This window comes from Chiloscyllium punctatum, chromosome 29 (assembly GCF_047496795.1).
Source record: "Chiloscyllium punctatum isolate Juve2018m chromosome 29, sChiPun1.3, whole genome shotgun sequence".
Classification (NCBI taxonomy): Eukaryota; Metazoa; Chordata; class Chondrichthyes; order Orectolobiformes; family Hemiscylliidae; genus Chiloscyllium; species Chiloscyllium punctatum.
The window spans coordinates 57,835,035-57,851,506 of record NC_092767.1 but is presented as its reverse complement, the minus strand read 5'-3'; the positions used below and the strand labels follow the sequence as shown (position 1 = coordinate 57,851,506).

Sequence of the window (16,472 nt, the reverse complement as noted above, 5' to 3'; positions counted from 1 at the left end):
ATTGGGACTGTGCTAATGATGTTGGTGTGGACCAGTCAGATCCAAATACGGATTCCCTCTCCAAAGTCTATTTTGGAGTGCACATCTCTCATGTAGGTGTGTGATATCCTGTCAAAGGCCCTCTCCTGATCCAGACTGATGAGGCAGAAAGGACTACTACCACCACCACCACTTCTCCATCCCCGCACGTAGGAGAAAATATCCCCGAGGGTCTCAGAGCTCATCCTGTTCAGTACAGCACCGGTTTGGTCAGGGTGAAGCTCTGGTCCTACAGCAGACCTGACCTGGTTGGTGATGACCTGAATCAGGATTTTGTAATCTGCAGTCAGCAGTGAAATCGGTCACCAATTTCTGATTTCCCTGCTCTCCCCCTTTTCACTTGGAGACGAGATACATTTCCTTATGGATTCGCTCTGGCCGGAACCATACTGTCGTATCCCTCCAGCAGGTCCTGGCCTAAACAAGTTCCACAGAACAGAATACAAGTCAGCCAGTAAGCCATCCTTTCCAGAAGTGTTAATCTTTTCAAAGGACTCAAGATGTCAACTCATCTGGAGATAATGGCTGGTCCACCCTCTCCTGTTTGATATTGCCTAAGGTCTCTATGATAGAGGATGGAAATGCATGGGAGACTGCTCTGCCTGTGAGCTTCATGTCATTTAATCTGGCTTAAGTGAAGTTGTTGATCCTCAGGATGTCACAGTGAGATGACGCTACTAATGACCAAATATGGGGCTGACGCTGAATTATTTAGAATACAGGTCTCTTCCCATCCAACCCTCGCCCCACCAAAGTCTTCCACCTGAGGCAACCATCTCGTTTGCCCAGTGGCAGCACCTACTTTGACGGTGAGCAGAATGGGAACATTATTGTTGTTCCAGGAGACCAATAAAGTAACAGTGCTGGTGTTTGAATAGACACTATTTAGGGCTCTGCCAGCTAAAGTAGAGTTTATCACAGAATCCCTACAGTGTAGAAACAAGCCCTTTGGCTCAACAAGTCCACACCAATCCAGAAAATAATTGGAAACACTGCTGCAGATGGTTTCCTCATCTGAGAAAGCATGTTGGAAATGGAGAAACTGGGAAAACGGAATAGTCCTCACATGAAGCTGTGCGGTGATATCACTAGTCCCCATCACACTTCTCATTATCTCCTTCCAATCATTTATGTGTAATGGCTCACTCTAACTATAATATCTATTCCTGCAGAAATAGCTTTTTCACTATTATATTTGTATCCGGTCCATTTGCCTATTACACGTCATATAGAGAAACGTAAGAATGATGGCTACATGCGCAGGCTCTGAGCCACGTCACAGTCAATAGTGGAGAGAGATAGAGAGAAGTTTGATGGAGAGCAGTGACACAGACAACATAGTTCACAATCAGCTTCCTATAAGGACTCCAATTCATTTTCATCACATCTGCTCCAGAAATGTGGAAGCATTGAAAGTAGGATCCGGAGTAGGACACCTGGCCCTTCGAGCTTGCTCTATCACTCAATATGACCATGGCTGATCATCCAACTCAGTACCTTTGATTGCTTTGGCCCTAATAACAATATCTAATTATGACTTATTGAAAACATTCAATGTTTTGGCCTAAATTGCTTTCTGCAGCAGAAATGCCATAGGTTCACCCTTCTTTGGGTGAAATCTCTCTTAGTCCTCGTGCTAAATGGCCTTCCCTGATTCTGGAACCTTCCACACCAATGCTTCAATGTGACTTCACTTCCCCAAGGAGGACTCCTTGATTGTTAGAGACACCAGTCTCATCCATTCCATTATCAACACTTCTGCTCTCACCCATTTCTCTCTCTCTCTCAGAGGCTTTGCACTTCAATCTGCCAGAAGAGAACCATTGGGAGCCATGTCACTCCCCAATTTTCATTATAGGAATTTTTTGCAAATCTTGGTAATGACATTGTTTTCTGGCATATTGATGGTCATCCATATTTTCAATGCTGGTCAATTACTATACATTCATCTTTTGATGTTGAATGAGAAAACAATAGAATTTGATGATTGTATCATTGAGTTGATGTGGAAGACTGTGTGAATTGTTTTGTTCTCTGACAGAAATCATGTAAATCTTGTGTACCACTGATACAGGCCTTATATTCTGGACTGTCATCTTCCTTCATATCTCTTGAGAGTATGAGGTTACAGAGTTCTGTGGATGCCAGACAATATAACCAATGCCCATTCACTCATCCTGATAATTTTCAACCCAGGTGAAGCCACTTGCTTGCTTTTCCTCTATGGATGCATTTATGCCTTGGTAGCTTTTCTGTTAGGTTAACTGGATATCTTTCTACAGCCTGTAATCACTTCCCATTTTGTATTGAACTGCATATTTGCTGTTTTTTCACAAAAACCCTGTTCTAGATCATGTGGTACACATTGGTCTTCTCAGTTGTCTGGGAAATTGCTGCAAGAATTTGCAGAGGGAAATCTGAAGTTTCTACCTCTGTATCTATTTTTACTCTTTTAGTATTTGTGCATCTTTAAATTAATGAACCATAGCGATTACTGGTAAGTAATTACACATTTGCACCATTACACATGTCTCAACACATTTCATTCCTGTGCAGCCAGAGTTAACATCTCCATGAGGTGTATGAAAATCTATGCTTTTGCTCAGCCTGGAATTAATGAAGTTGATTTTCATATCAACTTTCACTTGTGTTGATATGGTGTATCTCAGTCTGGGTACATGTCTGCCCATCTATCAGATGACCTCTCAACAGTGTGTGTTTTTGTTTGTTCAATTATTCATTTCTGATCAATACTTTGACTGCATTTTATTCCTGGAATCGGTCACGATGAGGTTGGAATGTTTCCTCAAAAATGAATTCTGTTTACAGACATGACAGGATTGGGGATAACTCAGTTAATTGTTAATCAAACTCCTGCTTTAAGTCAGCCCTAAAAAAAAGTTAAAAATCACACACAATAACAGGTTATAATCAAACAGGTTTATTTGGAAGCACTAGATTTTTAGAAATTTAAAATTTTTAGAATCACTAAATTCACCTGGAGAACACTAGCCGCCCACTTCTAGAACTTGGATTTAATTATCCCATCACAACTTGGATGAAGCTCCAATCAGAATTGTTCATATTGTCGCAGTCTTTCAGAGCTGGGCCAGATGAGTGAAGCTTGGTTCAATAGCTGTGGGATACCAATGTGTGTCTCTGCACAGTACGTGAGGAGACTGCCAAATGACCTTAGATCCCAGGGAACAAGAGTCCATTTTGAACCCACACAAGCAAATCAATTCATGTTGTTTCACTGTGAGGGAGAGACGCTTGCTGAAATACCTGCACTACTGTGTGTTTTAAAATGCCAATGGAAATGTGGTGAGTAAGAATGAAAGAGGGAAAAATAGAAAGAAAGAAAGAGGGAGAGAGCAAAAGTAAAGATGAAAGATAGCATTAAAAAGTTTGAGTTTCTATCATTGTCCTAACTGAACCAATGGACTATGCAGATTCACTTTCTAAAATATGTTTAATCATTGTTGTTATGTGGAAAATGTGGTAGGTAATTTGCATATAGCAAGATTCCGCAGTTAGTAATCTGACCAGGTAATCCGTATTTTCCCAAGATCATACTTGAGTTTTAAATATTGGCCTCAGGCACTGTGTCGTATTCCCTTCTATGCCTCAAATATTGTCATGAGATTTTTTTCGATGTCTGGATGAAGAACAGATCTGGTGTCAGTTTAATGCTTCAGCTAAAAGCTTGCACATCTGACAGTGCAGCACTCCCTCAGTAGGGCACTCCAATAATACAGCACTCCCTCAATACTGACTCACTAACAGTGCAGCACTCCCTCAGTCCTGACCCTCTGACCATGCAGCACTCCTTCAATACTGACTCACTGACAGTGCAGCACTCCCTCAGTCGAGCACTCCAATAATACAGCACTCCCTCAATACTGACTCACTGACAGTGCAGCACTCCTTCAGTAGGGCATTCCAACAATGCAGCACTCCCTCAATACTGGCTCACTGACAGTGTAGCACTCCCTCAGTACTGACTCACTGTCAGTGCAGCACTCCCTCAGTAGGGCACTCCAACAATGCAACACTCCCTCAGTATTGACTCACTGGCAGTGCAGCACTTCCTCAGTGTTGGGTGGCATGGCGGCACAATGGTTAGCACTGCTGCCTCACAGTGCCAGAGATCTGGGTTCAATTCCCAACTCAGACGACTAACTGTGTGGAGTTTGCACATTCTCCCCATGTCTGCGTGGGTTTCCTTCGGGTGCTCCGGTTTCATCCCACAGTCAAAGGATGTGCAGATTAGGTGAATTGGCCATGCTAAATTACCCATAGTGTTAGGTGAAGTGGTAAATGTAGGGGTATGGTTGGGTTGCGCTTCGGCGGGTCAGTGTGGACTTGTTGGGCCGAAGGGCCTGTTTCCACATTGTAAATAGTCTAATCTACTGACAGTGCAGCACTCCCTCATCACTGACTCACTGACAGTGCAACACTCCCTCCGTAGGGAACTCCAGCAATGCAGCACTCTGTCAATACTGACTCACTCACAGTGCAGCACACCCTCAGTACTAACAGAGCATATGGATGGAAAATAGGGAGACAAATGTTTAATATGTATAGAGCATCAAATCACTAGCAACTAATAGACAACAAGAAAAACTATTTGTGTCCTCAACATTCAGTACAATCACTTTGTGTGTATCTCTCTCTCTCTTTCTCCTCTGCTTCTTTAGGATAATTGTGTCGCTCCTTCTCATGCGCCCGGCTTTCTGCAGCAATTCCCTGGATGGTTTCCACGGACAGTTCACATCTCTCAATTACCCTCAAGGCTACCCTGATAATGTGCAGCAGAGCTGGGATATCCAAGTTCCTAGGGGCTATGGCATCAAACTCTACTTCAGCCACATCAACATTGAGCCATCAGCCAACTGTGCCTATGACTACGTGCAGGTAACCCATTTAGCTAAGAGCAGCCTTTATTGTCATGTGCACTCGAATCAATGCAGTGTAATGTTTGTAATGTCACCCCTTGATGCCATCTTATGTACAGAACACCTAGTTACAGATACTTTAAGTGTTGTTGCACATTTGAAAGAGCGAAAAAAGACTAATACCGGATTACAGTGTTTAAGAGTCCAGAATAAGAATAAAATGTGTCTTTACAGTACTCAGGTTATACTCATTTTCCAACAGAAGTCTGTGCCCGTTGGGCTTCAGAACACAAGGCCATGCTGCCTCTAGGTGCTGGCCTCAGTCCACGACTCTCTCTGCTACCTGCTCCTGGACTTGACCATGACTCGCTCAGTTCCCAGCTCTGGGATTTGGCCCCCACTTACTCTGCTTCCCACTCCGGGACTCAGCCTGCACTCATTCTGTTCCCTGCTCCAGGACTCAGTCTACACTTTCTCTGCTTCCCGCTCCGGTACTCAGCTCACACTCTCTCTGCTCCCTGTTACGATACTCGGCTCACACTCTCTCTGCTCTTCACTCTGGGACTTGGCTGCACTCGCTCTCTTTCCCACTCCAGGACTCGGCCCAAGCTTGTCCATAGAGAGCACAAATTGCCAAATTGTTAATACAGTCCGAGTTGAAGTGATGAACATGAATTCAGTTGCCAGTTTTTCCTCCTAACAATAAGATAACTTGCTTGCCTATCCTTATATTTATTACTGCTACAAGTCTAAATTCTTGGTAATGATCTCTTTGTTTTTGTAACATACATCTCTATTACTTTAAGAACATGGGAACTGGAGTAGGCCATTCAGCCATTGAGCCTGCCCTACCCACTCCAGATTATTGCTGATCAACATCCCAATTCCACTTTAGAACCAGAAGTGGAAGCAGAAGAAGGCCTTTCAGTCCATTGAACATTTACTTTTCTCACAATAACAAATGATTCCCTTAATGGTTAGGAATCGGTCTATCTCAGCCTTAAATAAAAGTTATCGTCCAGCCTCAAGACTCCTCTGTGGTAAAGAATTTCACAAATTCACCACTCTCTAAGAGATACTCTACTTCCTTTTGTTTTGTCCAAGCCCTCTAAATGGAGAATGTTCTTGTATATTCAGTGCCAAGTCTCTATTACGGCAATTTAATCATATCCATTTACCTCAGTTTGCACATTCAAATCATGAACTTCTTTTGTGAATGATGCATGCTTTTATATGAAGTGCTTTAACTCAGCCTTTTGAATATTATTTTCCATTTAAACCTATTTGATTTATCTGTCTGCCTGCCTATCCATCAACTATCTCCATCATCTGTCTAATGTATCTAGAATGTGTTTTTATCTGTCCATCAATTTAATTGTCTATCTTTATGTTTCTTCACAGCCATCATATATTGTCTAGCTGTTTTTATATTTTTACATTGATCTTACGTATGTTTCCATTAGCCTTGCAGTCTATCCCTCAATCTCCAAATTTTTCAATGTAACTATTTCCATTGATTGTAGGTCTCTATTTGAGGGTCTCACAGTTGAAACTATGAAACTAATATTATTGTGTCATTTCATTTTCCCAGATCTTTTGTGATGAAGCTACTCATTCTCCAATTTGTGGCAATAGCAAAGAGGAGGTAGATTTCCAAGTCCCCCAAGAATACCACACCACAGGAAATTGGATGAAAGTCACTTTTAAATCAAATTTCTCCAATGAAGAACGTCATACTGGATTTGTTGCCCATTATGCAGCAGTTGGTATGAAGTTACTAGAAATTCACATACAGAATAGCATAAGGTTATTTGGGCTTTTAATTTGTGCTGATGTGTGTTTTAACATGATCCCTCCTCCTTTCTCTTCATTTCATGCCATCCTTCTATTCCTCTTTCCCCGTGCATTAAAGCAGGATGTATGTCTTGTGTCTGCGCTTCTGAGCATTTCTATGCTATTGAACTTGTGTGTATGAGTGTGTGTGAGACTGTGTGCATGTGTGTCTATGGTCATATGAAGTTTGTGTATGCGTGTAAATCTCTTCATATATCCCAGTCTGTGAATGAGTCTGTATGTGTGTGAGAATGCAGATGGGGGTATTTATGTGTTTATGTGTCTATATTGTTTAATTGTGCGTGTGACAGTGAATGTGTTTTTGTTGGAAACCTCCATTTTGCATTTTTCTGAGTACATATCTGTATCTGTATCTGTGTGCATTCGTGTTTCTATGTGTCCATTTGTCACTATGTCCAGTAATATTAACACTAGACTATTAATCCAGACACCCAGATACTAATCTGGGGACCTCAAAGTAAGAGCCTCTGACATCAATGCCACATTTAATAACGTGAGCAAACCTGGCATCAGTAGAATCAGGGTGGAAACTGTCCACTGGTTGGAGTCAATCTGGCAGATAGGACGATGGTTGTGGTTGTTGGTCATCTTGACTCAAGGAGATCTCTGAAGGAGTTACACCATATAGTGCTCTCGGCCCAATTACCTCCAGCTCTTTCATCATCACATTCTTTCTATTATCGGGTCAGAAGTGGGGATGTTCGCTCTCCACTGGCCTGCATGAGTGCAGATCCAACAACACTCAAGAACCTTGACATAATCCAGTATAAAGCAGCCTTTTGATTGATAGCACATCCATAAACGTTCAGTCATCCCACAGTTTTGAAATTCTCTTCCCAATGGCAATTTGGTCTATCTATAACACATGGATTTCAGCTGTTCAAGAAGGCAGCTTACCACTACCTTCCCAAGGATAATAAATGCAGATGCCACGAGTTATACACTCATCCAAAGATTGAATTTAAATAAAAAATGCATCAAGACCTGAACAACATGCAGGTTTGAGCTGACAAGTGCCAAGTAAACTCATACCAAGTTAATGTCCATCTCCAACAAGAAAGAATTTAACCAATCTCGCTTGACATTCCGTGACATGACCATTACCACTGTCACCATCCTCAGGATACCCATTGACTACAGCCTGAACTGGACTTGGCATATAAATGCAGTCGATGCAAGAGTTTGGAAGCCTGCAGTGAGTAACTCACATCCTGACAACCCGAACCTTCTCCACTCAGCACAAAGCACAAGTCAGGAATGTGACAGAATAGGCCTCACTTGCCTGGATGAGTGCAGCTCCAACAATGTGCACGGATCTTGATATTAACCAGGACAAAAGAAGCCCATTTTATAGACACGATATCCACCATCTTAAATATTTAGGTGTTTATCCAATGTCAACATGGTACACCATCGACAAGATGATCTGCAATAATTCATCAAGGGGCCTTGAACATCACCTTTCAAATGTGAAACATCTCCCACCTCGAACGTGAGCAGCCAATGCTGTTGAACACCACTTCTGTAAGCTTTTTTTTAATTCACTCATGGGACCTGGACATTGCTGGTTGGCCACCAATTTATTGCCCATCCCTGTTTGCCCTTGCAAAGGTGGTGGTGAGCTGAATTTTTGAACCTCTGCAGTAGACATATTGCATATTGGCACATAAAGCCTTTAGGGAGTGAATTCCAGGATTTTGACCCAGTGACACTGAGGGAACAAAGATACATTTCCAAGTCAGGATGGTGAGTAGCTTGGAGGGGAACTTGCAGGTGGTGGTGTTCCCCTTAAACTGCTGCCCATGTCCTTTTAAATGGAAGTGGTCTTGCATTTGGAAGATGCTGTCTGAAGATCTTTGATGAATTTCTGCAATGCATCTTGTTGACAGTATAAACTGCTATTATTGAGTGGCGCTGGTGGAGGGAGTGAATGCTTGTGAATGTAATGCCAATCAAGCGGTCTGCTTTAGCCTGGATGGATTAAGCTTCTTGAGTTTTGTTGGTGGTGCACCCATCCAGGCAAGTGGGGAGTATTCTATCACACCCCTGTCTGTGCCTTATAGTTGGTGGACACTCTGGGGAGTCAGGAGTTGAGTTACTCACTACAGTATTTCTAGCCTCTGACCTGATCTCATGGCCACTGTGGTGGGTCCGGTTGAGTTTTTGGCCAATGGTCACATCATTAGATGTCAAGTGCTAGTGATTAGATTTTCTCTTGTTAGAGATGGCAATTGCTTGGCATTTTTGTGGCCTGGATGTTATGTGCCACTTCTCAGCCCAAGTCTGGAGATTGCCTAGAGCTTGTTGCATTTGAGTAAGGACTACATTCACTATTGACATAGTAACGAATGGTGCTAGAAATTGTGCATCCATTGTTGAAAATCCCCACTTCTGACCTTATGTTGGACAGAATTATTGGTGAAACTGTTGAAAATGGTTGAGCCTAGGACTCTATCCTAACTCCTACGGAGATGTTCTGGAGTTGAGATGATGACCTCCAACAACCACAACCATCTTCCTATGTGCCAGCTATGTGTTTGCCCTCTGATACCCATTGATTCCTGTTCTGCTGAGGTTCCTTGATGTTACACTTAGTTGAATGCAGCCTTGATATCAAAGGTTGTCACTCTGTCCTCAACATTCTCCTTTCTGCAACATAATATCCTGATTTGGAACCATTCCTTCAATGTCACTGGGCGAAAATCCTGGAACGTACTTCCTAAGAGCACTGTGTCCTAACACGACCTGGAATGTAACAGCACGAGAGGGCACCTCACCACCTTTCTCCAGCACAATTGATGCTGACCTATCCAGCAATGCCCACGTCCTTTCAATGATTAATTAAAAGATTTTCACACCTATTTGTGATTCCTAATTCAGTCCCTGCCCAAGCAACATCACGGCAGTACTGTGAACAAAGATCAGACATCATGGCTGCTCACATCAAAATGGTCTCATCTTGGCATGCTGTGAGACCATGTGTGGTCTGAGGCCAGTATTCTTGACTATAATTGTCAAACTCTGCCCAATCAAATTTTCAACTTCACCAACACATCAGTATCTGTGCCAGCTGTCAATAGTGCCTTGTACACCAACACCATCATCACCACCACCATTCTGGCATGTGTCCCTTCCACTGCCTTGTGCATTTGGGATGGGAATTTCAGCATCATTGACATTCTGAGCAGTGGGTACCCTGGCAGTGCCCAACATCTTCTTCCCCCGGCACAAATTAAACTTAACTTGATGCCCCCATCTCAGAGCAGGATGGGTCAAATGGAGCTCTGAGGAAAGGTCACCGGACCTGAAACATTAACTATAATTTCTCTCCACAGATGCTGCTAGATCTGCAGAGCTTTTCCAGCAATTTTTGTTTTTTTTCTGATTTTCAGCATCTGCAGGTCTTTCAGTTTTCATCCAGAGGTTACAGGCTTAGACTGTCTAGTATTTCCTGTTATGGCAACGTGCTCATTCCAGTCTGGGTGTCGAGTTATCAGCCCAAACTCAGCTGCTGGCATAATTTACTGCACTGCTGCAGATGTGTGACAGTGTCCAACCAACCATAACTCCCAAGAATAAGAATACCAAGGAGAGGGCTAATCCTCTGTATAGAAATGGGTTTGAGAGTTGGGAAATTGCCCAACTCCCAGTTATTGTTCCCTTGACAAAAGCCTATATTTCAATTCTTGACTCTGTGTCTTTCCTCTTCCCTGTCCCACCCAACTGTCCCTGGCAATTTTGCTCTGCATCTGCCCAAAGCTCAAGGAGAGAAACCATAAAACTGACAAGTGACGTATACCTGTCTCTATCTCATTGTAGATGTCGATGAATGTAAGGAAGAGAATCCTTGCAACCATTATTGCAACAACTATATTGGAGGATTTAATTGCTCCTGCCGCCCAGGCTACTTCTTGCAAGAAAACCAAAGAACCTGCGGTAGTATAATAAATTTCTGTCTTTCACTTAAATATTTCATTGTGTTATACCACCATAAAGTTGGAATTAGAGTATGGAATGGATCCTATCCACCAATGCCCACATCCTTTGAATGATTAAATAAAAGGTCACCTCTATTTGAGATTCCTAATTCAGTCCCTACCAGAGCAACATTACGGCAGTATTGTGAACAAACATCAGACATCATGAGTGCCTGGCGATGGTGACTCACATTAAAGGAAAGGATCCATTTTGATTCACTGTCTCCATCCCAGTGCACTAAATGAGCCAATCAGCTAAAGCCTCAACCCTTCATCTACAACTTTGCAATGTCAGTTTCTTTTTGGTTGCTTCCTTGCTTTTCTTGATGTCAACATTTCACTGCTTTTGAAAAAAGCAATTTTCATCTGAATGTCAGCCTTGGTTTGTGGAAAGGTGCACACTTTTCTGAGCTCAAGTTAGTTGTGAGTTAGATCCTACTCCAGAAACTGAAGCCCAACAATTTAGGCAGGGAACTCCAATGCAGTGCTGAACTGTCAGAAGTGCTTCTAAATGTGATCGAGTCGTGTTCCCTTCTGTAATGCAAGATAACTGGACTGCCAAATCAGTCACATCAAGAACCTATGTGAAAAACCAGGAGCTCAATTTCTATTTTGATTGAGTTTTTAAAGGATTTAATATTGGCCCAGCGCAGCGGGGAGAACAACTATGTCATTTATGAGAAATAAAGAGCCTTTGGACTTCCTGAGGATGGGTGACAGTATCTTCCTGAGTCAATCCTCAGCAATTCTTATTTTTAAGAATAGGTGAAACTGATGCCTAGACCTGATTACTATCCCATTGAAGAAAGTTCCAATGTTACATCACCCTTGATTTTCCATCAGAGACAAATGTTTAATGACAATACTCTCTAAATGGCTAATAGGGATATAAGCTGAAAATGTGTTGCTGGAAAAGCGCAGCAGGTCAGGCAGCATCCAAGGAGCAGGAGAATCGACGTTTCGGGCATGAGCCCTTCTGGGTGCTGCCTGACCTGCTCCACTTTTCCAGCAACACATTTTCAGCTCTAATCTCCAGCATCTGCAGTCCTCACTTTCTCCTCGAAGATTTTAACCTACTGCGAATCCTCTTGCAAGGATGCCTTCCTTGAAGAAGCTCTCTTCCAGAAGGGCTCATGCCTGAAACATCGATTCTCCTGCTCCTTGGATGCTGCCTGACCTGCTGCGCTTTTCCAGCAACACATTTTCAGCTCTGATCTCCAGCATCTGCAGTCCTTACTTTCTCCCCATTGGGATATAAGACAATATCCTTTGACATTTCAAGTAACCTCCTGAAATACATCTGCTGAATACCAATAGAGATTTACGGTATAAAATGCCCCATGTAGGATATATACACCAATCTGACAGAGTAAAAGAACACGTAACAGAAATGCAATCCGATCTAAAGTAGCACTCCTTTTGAATTAACACTGATTACAGTTGTTATTCTATCAGTCTGATATCCATCCTGTGCTTTTCCAACAATAGTGAACTGCAGTGGGGAAGTGTTCACAAAATTCAAGGGTATCATCACCAGCCCAAATTATCCTGAAGCTTATGCAGAGAATTCCGAGTGCCATTACAGAGTCCAGATCGACCCAGGATTTGAGGTGATCCTGCAATTCGCAGAGGACTTCGAGGTGGAAGGGGATCCTTCAACTGGTTGTTTGTCCGATATCCTAAAGGTATGGCTATCTTTTATAAATGGCAAGTCCCTTAATCCCTACAGCAAGTTCCTAAAGTCAGAACTGGGCCTGTTCAGTCTCTCGATCTTGTTTCACTGCAAAAGGAGGAAGGCCATTCAGTCTCTTGAACTGTATTCAGTAATGGTTTTGAAAGGTTAATTTTGGAGGCGGCATTGTGGTGCACCCAAACTCTAACTCAAGATCCTGATGGGATCAGATGCACCTTCCCCAGCTCCTGATTATCTGAGTAATTATATCCAGCTTCTCATGTAACTTGTGCTGTTGTACAGTAAACTAAATTTCATTGTTAATACAAGTGAATCTTCTTGATGAGACTCACTCACAGTTAACTCATTAACACTATTAATGAAACAGACCCTTAAGGCAGTACAAGAGGAGCATTCTATATTCTCTAATAGTATTTGTTAACATGTATACACAAATAACATGTATACACAATATATTGGAATAATGAAGATGCTGTTACAACATGGCATAAACCCCTCTGCTAATTTTAACCAGCAACACTGGAAAGATTCAGTCTGTGCTATAATCTGTTAAAATTCAAGAGGCAAAGAACTATCTCAAAAGTCACTATTTAAAGTAAAAATTAACAACTTTATTTTTTAAAGTCTAACAGAGAATAATTAACTAATAACTACTTACAACTCCTTTCTCAAAACTATATTTTACCTACCCCTCTACAATACTGGTCCGATAAAAAAATCTGATATACAATTTACAAGAAAATATAATCACATTTCAGCACCAGTCAGCTTTGCCGAGTGTCTTCTGTAGATTTTCCTCTGTCTTTTTTTCTTCTCCTTAGGGACTCTGCTTCCCAGGTCTTTGACAGATAAAGGTACCTTTAAGAGAGCATATCTCTCTGCAAGCAGTCTCTCTCTAGTTGTTTATGCTAGTGCTCTTTGACACTGGGTGACTTGTCAAAATGTCTGTTATTCATAACACAAAACATTGGATCATTTTGTTGGTTTAGTGTTGTCAAAACATAATTTTTTTTTCAAATTCGATTGGATTTTGGCCAAAGTTGAATTTAGTTTTGTACCCTGGCAACACAGCTCTTAACTAGCAAATATTACATTGTTACCTTGTTCCAGACTCTCTGTGCTTCTCTAAGTCCTTGTTCGCTTTTCAATTCTCTTAAAGGTACAGTATCCCTACATCTTCATAACAAGGTCCATTCTGGTGCTTGTTATACAAAAACAAGAGACCCATTCAGCCCTATCTGAAAAATATTGAACCAACATGGATGGGAGGAGGATAATTTTAAGCTCCTTGAACCTATAACACAGCAAGAGAAAGGCCATTCATTCCCTCTTGAGCCTGCTACACAGGAACAGGAGGAGACTCTTAAGCCCCTTTCAAGACATCTACTTGACTGGCTTTCTCTTGATGCTCAGAACATGACATGAAGCAGCCCTTCAATCACTCTATCTCTAAGTGACAGAGTTTGAAGGCAAATTAACATAAACTAGTTTTGTCAGCAGGTCCAGGATTTGGAATGACAGTTCTGAGGAGAGACCTAAAGAAACTGTTGTTGGTTCCCTTTAAAGTAAAGAAAGCCAAGAAGGGATGTGATGGAGATGTTCAAACTCCTTAATGGTTTAGATAGAAGACAAAGGAAGAAATAATTTCTAATGGCTTTGATTTGATTTGATTCGATTTGATTTACTTGATTTGATTTTATTCATTGTAGTCATATGCACTTAATTACGGTGAAAAGCCTTGTTTAGCAAACAGTACAGGCATATCGTAGCAAATAAGGTAATACAGATCACAGAGCACTTAGACAGAGCAAAGCATTCAGGTTACAACTGCACAGGAGGTCTGCGAACCAAGATCAACGTTAATTGCAGTTAGAGAGTCCATTCAGCGGTCTAATAATGGCAGGGAAGAAGCTGTACTTGAACCTGTTGGTGCATGTGTTCAAGCTTCTGTATCTTCTGGCTGACTAAAGAGGTTAGAAGAAAGCATTACCGGGGTGGGAGGCATCTTTGATGATATTGGCAGAATTTCTGTGGCAAGGAGACATGTAAATGGAATCCATAAATGAAAAAAAAACAAAATTATTGGAAAAAGTCAGCAGGTCTGGCAGTTTCTGAAGAAGAATCAGAGTTAACATTTCAAGTCCAGTGACGCTTCCTCACTTCTGAAGCAGGGTCACTGGACGTGAAACAGTAATTTTGATTTAGTTTCACAGATGCTGCCAGACCTGCTGAGCTTTTCCAACAACTTCTGTTTTGGTTTCTGATTTACAGCATCTGCAGTTCATTCGCTTTCCACAAATGGAATGTTGGCTTGCATGATGGTCTGCGTTGTGTTTACAACTTTCTGTCGTTTCTTATGATCCTGGGCAGAGCACTTACTGTACTAAGTCATGATGCATCCAGATCTCCACGGTGCATCCATGAAAGTTGGTGAGAGCCCTTATGGACATACTGAATTTTCGTAGTCTCCTGAGGAAGAAGAGGCATTGTGCCTTCTTGACCGTCACATCTACATAGCAGGTCTAAAACAGATTGTTAGTTGCTGTCACTCCTAAGAACTTGACGTTCTCAAACTTCTCCACCTCAGCTACGTTGATGTAGATAGGGGTGTGTCCTCCTCCTTTCTTCCTGAAGTAGACGATTTATTTATTTATTTATTTATCTATTTATTTTCACCAACATTGAGGGAGAGATTGTTATCTTTGCACCAAGCATTCTATCTCCTTCCTGTATTCTGAGTCATTATTGCTTGATATCTGGCCTAAAACAGTAGTGTCATCAGTGAACGTGTAGATGGAATTCAGACAAAGTTTGGTGACACAGCTCGTGATGTTGAGGTAGTACAGCAGGGAGCTGCAATTGCATCCTTGCGGAGCGCTGGTGGTGAGGATTATCGATTATCGTGGAGGAGGTGCTGTTTTCTACCTTCACTGACTGCAATCTATGTGTCAGGAAGTTGAAGATCCAGTTGCAGTAGATGGTGCAGAATCCCAGGTCACAGAGTTTGGAAATTAGATTGGTTGGGGTTAAGATGGAGCTGTAGTTGATAAGTAGAAGCCTGCCAAAGTTATCCTTATCATCCACATGTTCCAGAGATGAGTGTAGGGCTAGGGAAATGATGCCTACTGTGGACCTGTTGTACCAGTCAGCACATTCCAAGCGATCAACGCAGGCTGGTAGGCTAGATTTCATATGAGCCATGACTAATCTCTCAAAGCACTCCATAATTATGGAGGTCAGAGCCACCAGGTTGTCATCAATGAGGCACATTGCATGCAATTTCCTTCGTACTGGGAGGATGGTGGTTTTTCTCAAGCAGGTGGGGACTTCAGATTTTAGCAAGGAGAGGTTAAAGATGTCAATGAGTATTCTTGCCAGCTGGTCTGTACAGAATCTGTGCATGGCTGGGGACTTCATCCGTGCTAGTCACATTCCATGGATTCACTCTCAAGAAGGTCAGCAGCATCCAAGGAGCAGGAGAATTGACGCCTTGAGTAAGACCCCTTAATCAGGAATGAAGCTTGTGAGCCAATGTGTTGGAGAGATAAATGGGAGGGGGTGGGGCTGGGGGAAAGGTAGCTGAAAGTGCGATAGTTTGATGGAGGTGGGGATTGATGGTGATAGGTCAGAGAGGAGGTTGAACAGAATAACTGGGAAGGAGGATGGACAGGTAGGATGGGTTATGAGGGTGGTGCCAAGTTGGAAGGTTGGAGTTGGCATAAGATGGGGGGGAGGGGAAATGAGGAAACTGGTGAAGTCCACATTGATGCCATGTGGTTGGAGGGTTCCAAGGCGGAAGATGAGGCGCTCTTCCTCCTGGCGTCAGGTGGCAATGGCGTGGTGATGGTGGAGGCCCAGGAGCTGCACGTCCATGGCAGAGTGGAAGTATTCAGTCACGTGGCAGTGGGGTTAGTTGGTGCAATGGAAACATCCAACCACATGGCATTACTGTGGACTTCACCAGTTTCCTCATTTCCCTTCCTCCTACCTCATCGCTGTTCCAACCTTCCA

General features: G+C 42.4%; 1 protein-coding gene across 3 annotated transcripts in view; it reads left to right on the top strand.

The window, feature by feature from the left end:
- Positions 1–3,267: 3,267 nt before the first annotated feature.
- The window catches only part of LOC140454430 (complement C1s subcomponent-like), a 37,580-nt gene continuing 24,375 nt past the window's right edge, over positions 3,268–16,472 (top strand). For 2 of the 3 annotated variants that reach the window (XM_072549151.1, XM_072549153.1), the window contains exons 1-5: positions 3,268–3,363; positions 4,740–4,956; positions 6,529–6,703; positions 10,611–10,727; positions 12,257–12,453. In XM_072549151.1, coding sequence (XP_072405252.1) covers positions 3,347–3,363; positions 4,740–4,956; positions 6,529–6,703; positions 10,611–10,727; positions 12,257–12,453 — 723 coding nt within the window. In that variant the 5' untranslated portion in view covers positions 3,268–3,346. The remainder of the gene's footprint in view (positions 3,364–4,739; positions 4,957–6,528; positions 6,704–10,610; positions 10,728–12,256; positions 12,454–16,472) is intronic. The other variant, XM_072549152.1, reaches the window with a different exon arrangement.